Consider the following 19,127-nt stretch of genomic DNA (forward strand, 5'->3'; position numbering starts at 1 on the left):
AAGGAAGGAACATAGCATTTCAATAACCTCTAAATTTCACCACTGAGCAGGGTTGAAAAGCCATGACCCTATACTGTGACAACCTGAACTACAGAATTCTTATTTGGTTAAAGACATGAACATCAAAACAGTGTACAGCTATGAAGCATAGAACATTATATCCCTTCCCCCAGGTGAAAACCCTCTAAAAGTGAATTGTGTTAAACTCAAGAATTTAAATAATGAAGAGTTTAAATGTCACTGAATTCAAGATAACATTTAATTTTAGACTTTACTGTTCCCTATTTTGAAAGGATTTTGTAACTAAATATGCTTGCTGATATTGTCTCAGCAAGATTACAGCATCTCTTCATGGGTGCTTTTTGGAATCTTTTGTAAAATGGAATGTGGTGTTAATGTAAAAACAAACAAATATTTTTTTGATATTCTTTTTGAACGACTGGTATCCCAATGTTATTATATTGTTATCAATGAAAGCTGACTTCTTTAGTATATAAAATGACAATGTGCTTTATACAATATGTAAAGTAGATAAATTTTTTCCTTCTAATCATAGTCAAATTTTTTATAGTTCTTTTATAGAAACTACTTTCTCATTTTAAAAGAATTTTGGAGTGTCCTCTTAGTACTCATAGCTATGACAGGAAGTTTTCTGACCCTCAAGGTATGGGAACATGGGCCATTTTATATTTTATTAATATATTTATGTATTCTTCTCTTGACTTTTTATAGTTGTAATACAAAAATGTTTCATTTTCTAAATTGCCACATTCTCTGAAACTTTTATAGTTGACATAAAGTTTTAATAGCTCTAATTTATTAAGACCCTGAAAAGTGATTTTCGTGTTACATTTCCATTCATTTTTGTGTTACAGAGGTTGAAAGATATAATAGACTGAATCACTATTCATTGAAGATAATGTTTGTCAGTATGTTAAAAAATTAAGTTTATTTTGTACCAAACATAGTTCAATTGCACATTTCTTAAACAGAACTCATTCTGATGAAGGAGTCATGCAGTTGTCTTTGAAACATGAACAGTTTATATGTTTGCTATTCATATTGTAATTATAGCATATATATTATAGTTCTGTTTAGTATGAAACAAACTTAGTTTTTGAACATATTGACTAGTGTTATGTACACTAAACATGTTTTTTATCACTTGAAATATGATAATATAAGATTTAGTACATCAAAATCAGTATAATTATCTTTTTGAAATATTTATTCATTTCTTAGTAAATTTAGCATACTATTGTAATTGCTTTTATATATTTCCTTTATTTTGCTATAAAATTTATAGTTAACAAGTTATAATTCATTAACTATAAAAATCCTTGTATATGTGAACCACATAACACACTGCGTGAGTATGTTCTGCCTTGCTCTTATTATGCTAAATGACATTACCTTCTCATAATACCCCTCGACGTGGGCACCTGTACGTGGTGAGGGGACCTCCCAGTGACGCTGCTGGACTTCCAGACTAGCATCACTGGGATCCAACGCCCACAGCCTAGGTTCCGGGCTTACATCAATGGAATCCGGCGTGTTTGCCGTGCGCTGCGACCCGTGGAAATTCGGAAAGGGGGATCCTGGTGGTTGAGGGGCCCAGCTTCAATACACCACTTTGGCCCCTGCTTCGACAAGACGGGTGGTCCTGGAAGGCCCGGCTAGGATCAATCGGCTAGTAGGCTCGCCTGCGAGGGTCAACCGTGTCAATGCCACGCCCCTACCCTCATGGTCCGAGGGACAGGATTCAGGCTGGCGGCGGTGCGGGTATAGTGTCTGGGTAGCCCTGGCGTCCCACTCCCGAGCGCATTTATTGCATGCCGGGTAGTGGGCGTCCCTTTGGGCTCCGTGGTGGGTGGGGAGCCCGGGCACTGAACAAATAAAAAACCTCTATGAATCCTGAGAAACTTACTCCTTCAGGGGCCCCAACCCGGTCCCTATCTGAAAATTTAGACAGAGAATCAGATAGCATTATTGCTAATAAGAGGCAGCGAACCGAATTACCATCAGGGCCAGTCCCAAGGTTCCTAATCATGCACTCAACCGGTGAAAAACCGATTGGTAAAATGTCGCCCTTTTTCATTCAAAAAGGGTTAGATGGGTTAGTAGGTTCTCCCAAATCAGTTAAGAGGCTCCGTTCTGGAGACCTCTTAATTGAAACAAAAAATGACAAGCAATCCGAACATCTACTCCGAGTAACATCAATCGGAGGAATCCCTATAACAGTGACACCACACAGAACACTCAATTCATCGAGAAGTGTCATTTCGGAGTGGGACCTTCTCGACGTGACCGAGGAGGAAATCTGCTCCGAATTAAAACCACAGGGAGTCATTGCCGTCAAGAGAATCACTGCGCGAAGGGATGGAAAAATTGTTAAAACAAGGAGCGTAATCCTGACTTTTAACACTCCTAAACCTCCTGACGAGATTAAAGCTGGATACATCAACTGTTCAGTGCGTCCATACGTTCCGAACCCTTTACGGTGCTTTAAGTGCCAGAAGTATGGACATTCTCAAATGGCCTGCCATGGAGTCCTTGCATGCGCTCGATGCGGTGCAAAGGACCACGAAACAACAGCTGTTCAGCCGCAAAACCCACCTGTATTAACTGTGAGGGCGAACATCCGGCCTACTCACGAGCATGCCAGAGGTGGAAAGAAGAAAAAGAAATTCAACGGCTGAAGGCAGAGCTAAATATATCATACCAGGAGGCAAGGAAATCGGTCAAACCCCTGAATATCAACAGACCTACCTACGCCCAGAAGGTAGCAGGGAGATGTTCCGTCGGAACTCAGACGGACATGACCATTCCTCCAAAGGAGTCTTTCACTCCCATCGCGCGGTATCTCTTAAGTTCGCAAAAACCTACACAGAAGGACCAATCAGCTGCCACTCCTATATCGGTACCTCCTAATGCTCCACAAATTACAAAGGTAGTTATGAAAGAAAAGAATAAGAAAGGGGAAGTCCCCCCTAGCACCCAAGAAAAGATGGATGTCGAGCAGAAGGAGGTACCCGAAGAGTCAGTCTTGGAACTCTTTGCGGAGGAGGAAATGGACACGGGACAGCGTCCTTTCTTCCCCAAAAAAGATAAATCCAAGACTGACAAAAGTAAGCCCTCAGCACCTCGGAAGCCGCCTGATGGACCCACCAAGCCAAAATAATGGCTAAATTCCTACAATGGAATTGTCGTGGATTCCGGCGAAATATAGATGACATCAAGGCCCTCCTGCAAAAGCACGAGCCAGTTTGCTTTTGCTTGCAGGAGACATATCTAAAGGCAAATGATGATCCCACCATGCACAACATCACAGTTTTTCGAAAGGATAGAATTGCGGACGGCTCTGTACATGGGGGAGTGGCTATCCTTGTGGGTAACCATACCCCAGTGCAGCCCTTGCTAATTACAACCAGCATAGAGGCTGTTGCAATTCGCCTTTCAGTGGGATTCTTATTAACTGTATGCTCTATTTATTTGCCACCTGGGACTGACATCTCCCAGGCAGACCTTGATGATCTTCCAAAGCAGTTGCCTCCCCCTTTATTACTTCTCGGGGATATGAATGGACATAACACCCTGTGGGGTAGTGCTAACATCAACGGAAGGGGACGAGTCATAGAGCGTATGCTCAATGACAATGACCTTTCCCTTCTAAATACTGGAACAAACACCTTTTTCCACATGCCTACTCGTACCTTTTCTGCCATTGATCTCTCTATCTGCTCCCCTTCTCTGCTCCCTTCACTCACTTGGGAAGTGGAGGAGAATCCATACGGAAGTGATCACTTCCCTGTGATAACCTTGTTACACAGTGGGAGACCATGTCTTCCCTTCAGGTTACCACGGTGGAAGATTGATCAGGCTGACTGGACTGCCTTCCAACATCAGGCAAATTTTAATCTTAGTACAGTCAGTCAAGAGCCTATCAATGATGCAGTTAAGTACATCACAGAAAATATTGTCCAAGCAGCTGCGAATGCTGTTCCAAAAACATCTGCCCGGTTTCCACCATTTCCCAAACAAAGCGTGGGGGATATTCCGCCGATATCCTACCACGACCAACCTTATAGCCTTTAAACGTGCACGAGCCAAAGCACGCTACATCCGTCGTCAGAGTCAAAAGGAATCGTGGATCCGTTTTACATCATCTATTAACATCATCTATTATTAAACTGGACTAATTATCTACCAATTCTAAGGTAGTCTGGGATAAAATCCGGAAAATGAAGGGAAAATACACAGCGCACCCCTCATCGGTCCTTGAATATAATGGATGTACTATTGCAGACTTTACTGCAATAGCGAATGCTCTTGGGGAAACTTTTTCTAACATCTCCGCAACATCATCTTACTCCCCAGAGTTTCTGGTCCTAAAGCGCAACGCTGAAAAACAGGCCCTTAAATTCACATCGAAGGGATCCCACCCATACAATGGGCCATTTAATATCCATGAGCTGAAAACAGCACTCGCCCGTACAAAGGCTACCGCTGTTGGACCAGACAACATCCATTATGAAATGATCAAACATCTTTCACCAGAATCCATGGACCGTCTGCTCCTCCTGTACAACAGAATCTTCCTCGAGGAGCACTTTCCGGAAACCTGGCGCAAGGCAACTATTCTTGCTTTTGCTAAGCCAGGAAAGGATCCTAAATATCCAAAAAACTATCGTCCTATTGCTCTGACCAGCTGTCTGTGCAAAATATTGGAGAGAATGGTCAATGCTCGGCTCTTATGGTATTTAGAATCGAATGACCTTCTCTCCCGCTTTCAGTGCGGCTTCCGAAGAAATAGGTCCACATTGGACCACTTAGTTAGACTGGAAACATCTATCCGAGATGCTTTCCTAAAAAGAGAACATTTGGTGTTGGTGTTCTTTGACATGGAAAAAGCGTACGACACAACTTGGAGATTTGGTATTTTAAGAGACCTATACAATCTCGGTCTGAGAGGCCACCTTCCCATTTTTATTAAAAATTTTTTATCCTGCCGTTATTTCCAAGTTCGTGTAGGATCCTCCCTTTCGCGGCCTTTTTGCCAAGAGGTGGGGGTACCACAAGGATCTGTCTTAAGTGTTACGCTTTTTGCCATTAAAATAAATTCTATTTCAGAACAACTTCCTCCAACTGTAAACAGTGCACTCTATGTCGATGACTTCAGCATATTCTCTCAATCATGCAATATGAGGGTTATTGAGAGACAACTGCAACAAGCTATTGACCGTGTTAACATCTGGGCCACGGCCAGTGGTTTCAGGTTCTCACCGGAGAAGACCGTTTGCGTCCATTTTTGTCGCAAACGTAACCTCCACCCTGAGCCTGAATTACGACTTGGACAAAGCACCATCCCAGTCGTATCAGAGGCAAAATTTCTGGGACTCATTTTTGACAAAAAGTTGACATTTGTTCAACACATTCGTCAGCTACGTACGAAGTGTACGAGAGGGCTTAACATCCTCCGCTCTCTCTCTTCTACCTCTTGGGGTGCAGACCGATGCACTCTACTACGTCTGTACCATGCACTTGTACGCTCAAAATTAGATTATGGGTCTCAGGTGTATTCATCTGCCAGAAATAGCGCCGTTCGTTGGCTTGACCCCATCCATCACCAAGCCATTCGTATCGCTACTGGTGCATTCCGAACATCACCTGTCCAAAGTCTGTATGTCGAAGCAAATGAACCATCGTTGTCGCTTCGACGAATGCAGTTGTCTCTACAATATGCCTTCAAGCTGAAGTCCCTGCCGGACCATCCCACGTGGACATCCGTTTTCGAGCCACGATGGGAAAATCTTTATAACACACGGCGGACCGCCAATCGCCCATTCGGCATTCGTGTTCAAGAGCTACTCAATGAGCTTAACATCTCGGTAGACAAGGTCGCTCGATCACCAAAGGAGCCCCTTCCACCCTGGCATGCACAAACACCAGCATGTGACTTCTCGCTCAAACTTGCGACGAAGTCTAATACTCCAGCCTCTGTCTACCTTCAGCTCTATTCACAACACCGTGCAGAACATTCTGACTTCTTGCCAGTTTACACAGACGGCTCGAAGTCAGAATCGTATGTGGGATCTGCTGCTGTCTTTCCAAATAATACCGTATCACAGCAGATACCCCTTGACTGCAGCATTTACACTGCAGAGCTGCATGCCATAGAGTTAGCTCTAGATCACATAAGAAAACACCGTTACCAACGGAGTATTATATATGCCGACTCAATGAGTGCACTACAGGCTTTATCAGCGATGTCACACACTAATCATCCAACCCTGTCCCGAATCCAGCAGATAATATACAGCCTCTTTGTAAGTGGATTCGATATCCGATTCTGCTGGATCCCCAGTCACATCGGGATTAGAGGAAATGATTTGGCTGACACTGCAGCCAAATCGGCAGCCCTGACGGATAATCTTGACCTGTTAGTCCCCTATACAGACTACAGGCAAGTGATCCGTAGTAACCTACAATCTCAGTGGCAAGATTCGTGGCATCGACTGATTACTACAAACAAACTATGTCGAATTAAGCCTATGATCCATCCATGGCGGTCCAGCTTACGCAGGGATCGCAAAGAGGAAGTTGTTCTTGCTCGGCTCCTCATAGGACACTGTCATCTAACACACTCCTTTTTGCTGAGGGCTGATGACCCTCCTATGTGCGAGCAGTGCGACACCATTTTATCCATCAAACATATTTTATGTGACTGTACCAATTTTAGAAATGCTCGTTATACCGCTTTTAACCATCTGACTGAGCCATATACACTCAGTCAGATTTTATCCGACAATGACCATGTGTCTGCTATTTTTAGTTTCCTAAAAACAGTAAACCTTTTTACTCGTATTTAAAAAAAAAAAAAATCTTATTATTTTAAGGTTTACTATTGTTACTCGTTTACAGATATTTGTCTTTTACAGTTTACAATTGTTTTTATACTCTGACTTAGTGACCTAATTCATTAGGTCACTGAATGTTTTACTAATTTTGTTGACAAAGTTTTGGCGCATTATAGCCTAAGTTGCTGATGCGCCAATAAAACTCAACTAACTAACTAACTAACTAACTTCTCATAATAGGTGTTTCTGTAGCAGACATCAAATATGGCTGTCTCCGTGAATATCCATTAGACGTACACTATTATCGAATTCTTGGTGTATGAGGAGAGTTTTTCTTAAACTGTAATGAAGCATCATTATATTGTGTCTATAAATTAAACATTGGTTTGCATGTTTTCCATGTGAAAAACCCAAGATTTTTGGAGACAAAAAATATGTAACTTGAACAAGCTAATTAATTCAGCCATAAAGTTCATAAATATTATCCCCCATCCTACCTTGACAGGATTCAGCCTAAGCCTTTTCTATGCAGTGGAGAAGAACAGTAATTGTAACCACAGTGCTATATGGATAGCACTGTGGTTACAAGCAGTTACAAGAGAAGGAGGCTATTGAAAACATCCATAAACTGTTGCTTTCATGAATGTCTGTTAGAAAACAGATGAGCCACATTTGACAATTACCACAGCAGCACTGTGTGGGTTAAGATGTTATTATCATAAAAAAGAGGCAGGAAGGATGTAACAAGTAATAGTGCTAAAATAAATATAGATTTGAAAAAAAAAATGGTGTGGCATTACATTAATTATGAAGCAAGAATAAATTAATAATAAAAGACACTTCTCTGCATGGAATAGGTTTTATTACATAATACATCTTAACTCATCTGGTCCTGTACAGTGAACATTGAATATTAGTTAACCTAAATTACATTATTTACAAAGATTAATTTACAGTAATACAGAACATTTTAACTGCAAAAAGGTCAATCTGCACAGAGAACACAATAAAATGAAGTCCTTTATTGATTTATCTTTTTTTTTTGTATTCTCTATGCAAACTGCTTTTTATGTTTAAGGTGTTTTGTAATTAAATAAATCCATTTATTCTCTAGACGACCAAGGCCAGAAAAGTTTACAAACTTTATCCTAACTGCATACATATTGAATTATTAATGGCCTGCACATTTTTTGTGGCAGCATACTGGCTTAAACCAGCAACCCCCTTACTTGTACTACTGCTCCTATGCCAATTTTCAGAGACACTCAAATTTTTAGACAAAATTGCATATCTGTGTTGGGATCACCCTGACTTCTAAACTCTCTTTGCACAGGCACATCACAAATTTTACTTCCTTTGCATAAAAAAAAAATGGGTTTTCTTTTTCACTCTCAGCATTGTTTTTCTTCTCAAAGGCTAAACCTGCAAATCTCAAATCTTCCCTACCATGGAATATTGTTCCACATCTGGGGTGGTGCTCCCAAAAACCTCTCAATCTCCTAGACTCTATTCAAAAGAGGTTAATCAGATTAAATAATGAACCATCTATGAAATCTCTCCACTTTATGTCTCACAGATATTCAGTTTCTGCTTTGTGTCTTTTCTATAAATACCTCCATGGACACTGTTCTTCTGAATGGCATCTATTATCTCATGCATCTAAAGAACTTAGCAGGAAACTGAACAGAATAGGCCTGATGTAGCCGAGTGGTCAGGAGCATGAGTGCAGTAGCACATGCTATTTGAGTGGACCAGGGTTCAAGTCCATGACTGCTAAATGCGATTAACATTTGTATTGTATTGTGAACAAGAATATTTAAAACCAATGTAAAATCAGTATTGTCATACACGTTAAGGGTTTAGTATTGAACAATGTTAATTAAAAAATCATTTTATAGTAAACGTTTTTGTAATTAACTAAGAAAAAGTCATTTAGTATTTTCTTGGTTTACCAGAAATGTGCTTATAGCCCAAGCTAACTTATAAAGTACTAGAGAGATACAGCTGTGTGACATGATATGCATTGTTATTTGTATAAAGTAAAACTAAAATTATCTCAAAACAAAAATGCAGTTTTGTAGTTAATGTTATTTGACACTACACCCTCATCATGCAAGGTGTGAAAATAGCTGTAGAGACTGTTAAGATCCAGATTCTTGTAAATAGATGCACACGAACTGTTTTAGATGGTCGGATAACATAATAGATAAAAGTCACTGAGAATAATCATATGACTGAATAAAAATACAGCTAAAACAAAGAAGTGGGAGATAGATAGCCACATTTTCAGAAGACTAGACCAAACTGAAAGAAGCAATGGAATGGTAAACAATGGAATATAAGGTAAAAGGAAAAGAGGAAAACAGAAAGAGAGAAAGAGAATTGGAAGAAGATAAGAGAGTAGAGGTTGGAAACCTTTGGCATAGTATTCTAAGAGACAAACACAAGATGATTTTGAGTGACTTGTGCAGTGTTCTCCCCAGCAAATGGGTGCACTGCCCAGTGCATTTAACTGACTGCCCAGCTAAAATTTAAGTGATTCTCGTGGTACCATATGGTACTGATCTCAATCAATATTAATTCAAACATACTATGCAATCGAGGTCAACAGGAGTGGATGCCAATCCAGCTGGAATTGTGATTGGATGCCGAAAGATCGGTAGAACTCAGCTTTCCGGTACGTAACCTACCTACGCAGTTTAAGTCCTCCCGCTATTCGACCATCGCGCTGACGTCATGACGTAATCTGGATTCACAGTGCGAATCCAGATTACCAAGAATATTGTCGTGTACTTTATGTTGAGCTATCAGATGCCAGTCAGTTGATGGCATCGATACATTTGGTTGAATTCTGCGATTCACTGAGTCGACTCAGATTCACTTTTTTATTCAAATCTTTCGGACACTTTCTGAGTAAACTCAATGTATTGACTCGCCCACTCTGTAGTCATCTCTATGGCAAGCTGAGTACCATTATAATTCCACAAGCTAGTACACCACATTACATTCTGTGAACTGTTAGATGCATTGTTTGTTCTTGGTCTCCATACAAAGCACAAATATAATAATATATATATATATATATTGCAATAAAATTAAACAAAATAAGAACCCATAATGAGTAAGAAGTTAAATCAGAAAAGATTTAAATTTAAACATTTTTCATTATTATTTTTTTACATCGAATTTTAATAAAATTGTTTTTTTAAATTTGTTATTAAAACATTCTACTTTTTAAATAAAAAGTACCTTATTTGTTAAATTTAGTATGTTTATGTACATGTGTTGGAATTTTCATTTTTCGGTTAAAAAATATAACACTAGCCAATATTAAAATTTTTAAATGTTTGTTGCACAAATTATCATTAAACCAATATAATGTTAAATTATGCAATTAATTTTTGCTCTTTATAAATGTAAATGTTATTCGATTAATTTCTGTTATTTATAATATTGTATTTCACTTCCCCACCCGCTACTTCATAATGCCACCCAGCTGGCAAAATGTTCTGGAGAGAACACTGTTGTGAATGATTTAATTTAATTATTCGAATAAGGTATTGTTACAAAACTCATAATTGAAGACAAATAGTTGTTTCTGTATGTCTTCATTATGGCTCTTGTAACAACAGCTTCAAAATGCATTTTAAAAGCTTTTGCTTACTTTTGTATTTTTTATACAGTATATAGAATTTTGAATTTTAAAATTTACTATTGATATGCAGAACTTTATATTAGAATGAAATTAGCTCACAAAACTGTATGTCAGAGTGGATTTAGTACATCCTATTTTAAAACAATTGCTATCCCTTGCTGGAGGGTGTGTGGGGGGGAATGACACAATAGAATAGAATAGAAAGATTTGAAAGGAAATCAAGGGAATGGCTCAAAAGGAATTAGGTGTATGATTTTCACCTGAGATCCAGTGCTTTAATTAGAAGTTAGAGGAATAACTCAGTAATATGATAGACATTAGTGTTTATATTAGTAATACCAAATTATGGAAGGAGGCAAACTTTTTCTGCATCAGGCAAAAATGAATAAATAAATAAATAATAATATTAATTTAATCATACTATACCCACAAATGGTAGAATCATACCATTCCCACAAAGTAATTATCCAGTTCTGCTTTTTTAACATAACAGGACTGACTGCCTCCACCACATTATGAGGCAACTTATTCCAGTGTTTATTCGACAACCTGCTGCCCATATGTGAACTTCATAAGATGAGATTTTATGTGTGTCCCCGGGTTCATATCTCACCCCAGAGAAGAACAAACCTTCCGTCAGTCATTTTTTTCAATCCCTTCAGCCTTATACATCTCAGCTAGATCTTCCCCTTAGATGTCTAGTTATTAAACTTTGCTGTCCACATCTAACCTCTTCTTATGTGCATTGATTTGCAATAATTACTAATCTGGTTGTCCTTTGAACCCTCTCCAGAGGTTCCATGTGATTTTTTTAAGTGTGGTCTCTAGACCTGAATGCAATATTCCAAATGCAGTCTATCACCTTATAAGGAGAGATAATGACATCCTTCTCTGTACTATCAAAAATCCTGTAACCCATAGACAGGACACCATCTGTCTGTTTACTCTGCATAGAACATTTCATCTTAGACTGAATCATAACACGTGTGCCTTTGTCTCGAACCGCTCTTAGCTCCTCTCGCCCTAGCTTATATGTGACTCTGGGATTTCTGTGTAATGTATAACTTTACATTTAGAAGCATTAAACTGTAGTTGCCATTTTTTTTAATCATATATGCAACTAATCTAAGTCTTTTTTGAATGAACAGGGCCTGACTCAAATTGTTAACTGCCCTTCCCACCTTCAAATCATCAGCAAACTTTGAAATCTTACCTTTGAATACCCTCTTCAATATCATTTATGAAAATTAGAAATAGGAAGAGACCCAGCACTCATTTGTGAGGGATTCTACTTGTTATGCTTGTCTACCGTTGAAGACTGACCATTTATGACAACCTTCTGTCTCCTATTTTTTAGCCGCCTACAATCTAGTGTAGAATCTTACTAGTAACTACAACTTCTTCTAGTGTATATAGCAACCTTCTGTGAGGAACAGTATGTAAAGCTTTACATACTGTTCCTCACAGAAGTTGTCAAACTCAAATAGGAACGGGGGCCACTAAACCTTATATGAGGATCAGTGCAGGCCGCATATTGACTTCACTTGAAAATGCATTGGTTTTTCAATGTTTATATGTATTTATATTTATTTATTAACACATTCATTCAGATAGGAACTATAGATAAAAAGAAACATATAATTTTATGTTTTAATATCAAATAGATTCAAAATCACTACAAATGATATCACCACAAAAAGATTCAAAATTAATTTAATATTGTTTACTAGAAACTTGGCATCTTTTGCTAGAAACTATTTTATCATTATCAGGTATAAGCTTTTGTGATAATGCAGTTTTCTGTATTGATGATAAGAGCTCACTTGTTAATCTTGTCCTATATGAAGTTTTCATATTTTTTTTTTTTTTTTTTAAGAAAACCCCAAACACAAAAGGTATCAAAACCTATAGTACTTAGTACCATGCATGGGTTGAAGGAGAAGTATGGGGAGAGGGGGATGCAGGAAACTTTGCTCTAGAGACTAAACATGGGTTTCACCACTTCAAGCCTCCAATAAGCAAAGTGGTGGTATTTCACCGGTTGATGAAAGTCATCTACCACCTACATAGGACGGTCTTCAGTTGTCTTCAGGAGTAAAAATAACTGTTGCAAAGGTATGTTTTACCAAATATAGCTAAGATTCTTGCAGCAAACATGCACATTTTCAACAAAATGTCTTGGCAAGTAAGAATAAAAATCAGGAACACCAACTTCACTCTTAGCATTGTGTTACACTAAATTCTAACAAGTTCCATTTGAATGTTACTTTTTGCTTTCTCAACATCAAAAGAAAATGGAGTGCTAAATAGTAAAAAATTGTTTTCACACATCTTGAATCCTTCAAATCGCCTTTCAAGTTACTTCCTACTTAAAGGGCATGCGTAAACCAAGGTCAAAAGAGAATTTTATGATTTTTAGTTTTAAAATGAAGTATTATCTGTGTTTTATTGTATTTTTATTATTTTGTTGAATATTTCCCAATTAAATTTTAATCTGATTCAGGCCATACTCAGGAGTGTTGTTGGTCACATGCAGCCCGCAGACCCCGTGTTTGACACCTCTGGTCAAGATATACAAAGGGTACTAGGAAAGTTTTGCAATATGACGCAACAATGAATCACAGGAAGCTGCTTGTTGCTGCATGTTGAGACATGTTCATACGTGCATAGTAGCCGCCGCGCCAAGTCGATGGGCTCAGTTATTCATTAGTAGTGAGAGTGCAAAGTGCTTGCGATGACATCTTGGTCACGAAATAAGATAAGGACAGTTTTGCGGTATAATTTCGTGCATGGTTTAACCATAGACCAGTGCTTAGAAGAAATGACTCTTGCACTAGATGATGATTGTCCACATCGTACAACGATATTCAGGTGGTATAGAGAATTCCAAAGGGGAAATTTCACTCTGGAGGATTCTGAGAGGCCGGGAAGGCCACGAACGTCAGTTACGGAGGAAAACGTTACTGCTGTGAGGAAAATGCTTGACGAAAACAGGCGAGTGACCTACCAACAGATAGAGGATACTTTGGGCCTAAATGCACCAGCAATTCGTTCGATTCTGCAAGATCATTTGCACGTGAAGAAACTTTGTTCTCTCTGGGTGCCGCATCAACTGACTGAAGAGCAGATGACACGATGTGTGACTTGGTGCTGGGAGATGTTAAAAAAGTTTGATAAGGGACAATCTCGGTATGTGAACAACATCGTGACAGGTGACGAGACTTGGCTGTACTATTACGATCTGCCGACCAAGGCTCAAAACAAAGTTTGGGTCTTTGATGATGACGACACACCCGTAATTGTCAGAAAATCCCGATCTGTAAAGAAGAAAATGATAGCTGTATTTTTCAAATCGAGTGGAATTGTGGAACGTGTCGTTTTGGACACACAGACGACAGTCACAGCTAAGTGGTATACTGAACAATGCCTGCCTAAAGTCATTGGATCTGTGAAGAACCTGCGGCCAAAGTCAAGAATGGACACCTGGTACCTCCATCACGATAATGCTCCAGCTAACCGCGCCAAAGCCTGCACCGAATATTTGACCACGACAGGACTGAAACTTCTCGAGCACCCTCCCTACAGTTCAGACCTTTCTCCCTGTGACTTTGCACTGTTCCCGCATGTGAAAATGAAGCTAAAAGGGAGGCGGTTTTCCAGTGATGAGGACCTTCTACGGGCTTGGGACAACGAGTGTGCTTTACTCCCTAGTGAAACTTGGCAGAACTGGTTTAAAGATTGGTTTCGGACGATGGAGAGGTGTATTGAATGTAGAGGAAATTACTTTGAAAAAATTAAATAAACAAAGCTGTATTGCAAAACTTTCCTAGTACCCTTTGTATAATGTGAAAATTGTTATCTGAATCAAACTGCTTAATAACTACATCATAGCAATTTACCAGATTGGTCAAGCATAATCTCCTTTTAACGAACTGATCTGGGATCAAGGTACCATTCTTACCAAGATGGTTCTGAATGGCATGTTTAACCATAAACTGTAGGCTCTAAGTTCTTCCCTACCACAGAAGTTAAACTTACTAGCATATAGTTAAGTCTTTAGCACCACTTTTGTGTATTGAAGGACATTAGCACTTTTCCAGTCAAGGGGATCTTACCAGAGTTCAGTGACGCCCTCATTAACATTTCCAGTAGTTTGACACACCCATATACAGCCTTTTTATTAAATATCTTTTTCCCCTCAGTACCTTTTCTAAGAATTGCTCCTCTGAGATCATTATTATTAATATATTTTTATTATCACTTATTTTTTGCCAGTCTTATACCTTAACATTCCCTAGAGTTTCATGCTTGTTTCAACTGTGAACATCTGTGATTTACTGTTTTAATTTACTGTTTAACTCATCTGCCATTTCTGCTGGGCTTTCTGTGGATTTTACACTGCAACTGATTAAGGGACATTAATTTATGAAGAACTCTGTATCAACTTTTAAGTTAGCAAAAATTGTTTTCTCAGATGGAATCCTGTTGTGTTTTTGGTACTTTTATAACTTTAATAACTTTTTAAGTAATTTCTGTTTTTGCATAATATTATAAAATGAGTAATAGATATTTTTTAATTAACTTTCCTTGCTGTTTTTGCATATTTTAGACTCCTACTAAAATTGAACTTAATAGAATTCTTGAAGGTAAAGGTTTAAATATTGGAAGCGGATTAGCACAGTGGTATTACCTAAATTATTTGAAGAAAGTTATTCCCAGGTCATTCAACAAGCCTTGTAAGAGATAATATTATCTTTGTTTTCTTAATTAAATATAAACTATAGCTTAATGAAGTGAAATAAAATATGTTTAGGATGCTTCATAATAGAAATAGAAATTGAAAAAATATTAATGGTGATTATAGTAATGCAGTCTATAATGAAATTAACAGATTGCCATAAATGAAATTAATAAAATAATGGAATCAGTAATTGTAGTGTTTCATATAGTTCTTCAATATCTTAATGTACAAAACATATATACAAGTATGACACTTCGTCAAAGTAGTAAAGATGTTGGATTATATTTCAACACAGCCACTGAATTAATTTAAAAATTGCATCTGTTTCTCTCTTGGAAATGCTTTCGTCCCTCCAGTGACAGAGGCTGTACTTTCTTCTGTCAAGGCTTGGACTTTTGCCTACATTGGAGATAACGCTGTTATCCAAATGAGCATAAACCCAAGCCTTGATGGCAAAAAGTTTGTTTTGTCACTGAAGCAACTAAAGGATTCCCAAATGGAAATTGAATGCATCACAATCCTAAATGATCCATGTCTGTGTTGAAATATAACTGTGGAACCTTTACTAACTTTGATACAGTATACATTTTGATTTTAGAAATAAAATTTTTGGAAAAAAAAAAGCACTGGGTGATTATGATTAATTAATAATTACTCATAATCACTGGTTGATTATGATTAATTAATAATTAATCATAATCACCCAGTGCTTTTAATTCATTAAATAATTTTACTGACGTACAAGTTAGTGCAATTGCATCATTTCTGTACGTAGCCAACTACTTAAGTAGTTATAAATTGGCATCATTAAGTATATCTCATATTGTGAATATCTTCACGAGTTGCCATGATATTGCTCTACCTCAAATAAGTAATGCTTCACCATAGAAGACTATTGCTACTTATTCTCAGTGGATACCATCACCCATACAGCACTATTTCAGAGCTTATTGGCTCCTCATCGGTGGGTGGGCAGATACCCTGGTGTTGCAATGATAACAACCCAGTTGCAAAGTATAACTCCACAATATGAGAGATGTCTGATGGTGTGGAGTAATTTAGATTGCAGAATAGTTAGGGCTAAAGCTTCAGGTTACGTAGGGAGTTAACTGACGTACAAGTTAGTGCAATTATATCATTTCTGTACGTAGCCAAAAGTAGTTATAAATTGGCATCATTAAGTATATCTCATATTGTGAATACCTTCACAACGAGTTGCCACGAGAGATGCCTGATGGTGTGGAGTAATTTAGATTGCAGAATTAGTGCAATTGCATAATATCTGTACGTAGTACAGAAACGATGCAATTGCACTAACTTGTATGTCAGTTAACTCCCTACATAATCTGAGGCTTTAGTGCTAAACTATTCTGCAATAATAATTTTATTAATTATTAATAATTTATAAACTGTGCTCTTAAAAAGTGTCTGTCACTGGATTGATTCAACCAAATACAATGTGATTTTTCTATTAATTGAACCATTTCAATTCATGAAAAAAAAAAAAAAAAAAAAAAACAGTTATCACATACTACACTTTTTTTAATTATTTATTGGAAGACCTCAAAGCAAAATATATTCAATATGCCCTCTTTGTGAAAGGACATGTCAAAGTCATAATGAAACTCCACACAAATTTTGAAAGCTGTACTGCTTTCAGAATTTGTGTGGAGATTGACAATACTCATATTGTATTGCTTCTCAAATCAGTTATGTGGGTATAGTTTAAATACTTGGTATTCGAGATCTCCCTCTAGAAAATAGTTGTGCGGATTTAAGTCAGGTGCCAGAGATGCCCAAGAAAACCTCTGCCACAAACATCCCCCTTGACACGGTGAAGGAAATCTCCCACTGATGTTGCTGGTCCTCAAGATTGGTATCACTGGAATCCAACAGCCACAGCCTAAGTTACATACTAACACAGTAGGAATGTGGCAAGTTTACTATGCACTGTGACCTTTGGAAATTCGGAAAGATGAATCTGGTGATTTGAGGGGGAGAGGATCAGCTTCAACATTACAATTCTTGGATAACTCACCCGGAATCAATCATCTAGTGGGTTCACTGTGCTGATGCCATGTTCTTACCTTGTATTCATGCTAGCTGAGGTGCAGGTATAGTACTTGGGAAACCTTGGCATTGACTTCATGAGTGCATTTATTTCTTTCCATCTTATATATTGGGCTTCCATAGTGAGTGGGGAGCCTGGCCACCAAAAAAAGAAAAATTCTCATGAATCCTGATAATATAAATCTTTCTTCTGGAATAACCCAACAAAGTCCCTATCAGTAAATTTAGATATTGTCCCAGTTACCATCACATCAGCAAAGAGACTCAGAACTGAAGATATACAATTCATCTTGCTATAATGTGCAACATGTGTTTAAAAAAAACCAGCATGCTGTAGAAATGCATGGTGTAGCATGCCCAATTTTCATATAATAATCAGGGATAGGTCCCATAAAAGCTATAAGTTGCCAATGCTTACCCTATTTTCAAACTTATTTGTATGAGCAAATTTACCAATCATAGAGTTTTGCCCTATGATTGGTAAATAACATATTAAAACTCAAATGTTATTAAATAAAAATTTATTGAAATAAAACATACACAAGCAATATTGTTTCATTTCTGATGGTTAATTTTTTAATCAGAGGTGGGGGGGACTTCTTATATTTGGCTAGTTTTTTTTTAAGAATGAATGTGAGTTTGGTAGCCCCACCCTCCCTTGTTTTTTTTTTTTTGTTCTCCTAAAATAAATCTGTAATTGCTCATTAAATTTCACCAAAAATTTAAAACTTCCATTTTTATTTCAATATTTAATGCTTTCATTTTTTTTTAAATACTGTCGTTTATTTAATTTTTTTTTTTTTTTTTTTTTTTTGCATTCATTGTTTACAGTAAGGGTAGTAACAATATGTATATATAGAAGCTGTTTATACAGTGGGGCCCCAACATCCAATGGTAATTCGCTCCACAAAATCCACTGTATGTTGAAAATGTTGTAAGTTGAAACCAGTAATACATTGATTTCTTGTAATTTGTTCCTCAACAACTCATTAAATAGGTATTTCCTACATGTTATACTTCATTTTTACATTAAAAATTTTATTGTGTTTTATAAAGATTATTTAATAATCATAAAACATCTTAAAAGAAAAAAAAAACTTGGAAGTGCAGAACTGATGAAATCAGTGGTGGCATAGTGGTGGTGGGACTATGTCAAGATTCATGTGTCTTTTCAGTCTTTTGTTGCTACTGACAAAGAAACTATCCAAAGTACTATTTTTATTACTTTTTTGTAGCTTCCTGAAGTAAGAAATGACTTTGTCTTCCATTTCACACATCATGAGTTCAGTGTTTTCAACGTCAACGTATTTTTTACCACTTCTTTTAAACTCTCCCAACAAGAAATGACAGTCTTTAGTTGACACTTTTTGGGTGTCTTTTTCTTCCTCTTCAATGTCACTCTCCCTAATTTTATCCAACTCTTGTAGCTTCTCTGTTGTTAGCCCACACCTACTTTCATTTCATAAGGTCCTCCACATCCTCTTCGCTAACCTCCAGACCCATTGATTTACCAAGGGGGACATCATTTGTCAAAGCTCCATCATCTTCAAATCTGTCAATGTTATGGATAATTAAAGACCAGATGTTTTTCCAGGCTGAATTTATACACCTTGTGGAAACATCATTCTAAGAACTTACAATCAGTCTCACACAATTCAGCATGTTGAACTTTGATCTCCAAAAATCTTTGAGGATGACAGCATTTTCACCAGAGGTTGCTGCAAAGCAACTTGCAAACATTTTTGTGGTGTAGATTTTCTTGAAGTTTGCAATCACTTACAAACTTCGAGTCAAATGCCAATCT

The 19,127-nt window shown here is 37.6% G+C and overlaps 1 protein-coding gene across 1 annotated transcript in view; it reads left to right on the plus strand.

The window, feature by feature from the left end:
* The first annotated feature begins 586 nt into the window (after nucleotides 1-586).
* Nucleotides 587-19,127, plus strand: part of Sting (transmembrane protein sting) — a 103,759-nt gene continuing 85,218 nt past the window's right edge. Inside the window, exons 1-2 of the mRNA XM_090383827.1 lie at nucleotides 587-664; nucleotides 15,122-15,248. Coding sequence (XP_090239953.1) covers nucleotides 638-664; nucleotides 15,122-15,248 — 154 coding nt within the window. The 5' untranslated portion in view covers nucleotides 587-637. The remainder of the gene's footprint in view (nucleotides 665-15,121; nucleotides 15,249-19,127) is intronic.

The sequence above is a fragment of the Mastigoproctus giganteus genome, chromosome 1 (assembly GCF_048544385.1).
Source record: "Mastigoproctus giganteus isolate SK-2022 chromosome 1, ASM4854438v1, whole genome shotgun sequence".
NCBI classification, from domain to species: Eukaryota; Metazoa; Arthropoda; class Arachnida; order Uropygi; family Thelyphonidae; genus Mastigoproctus; species Mastigoproctus giganteus.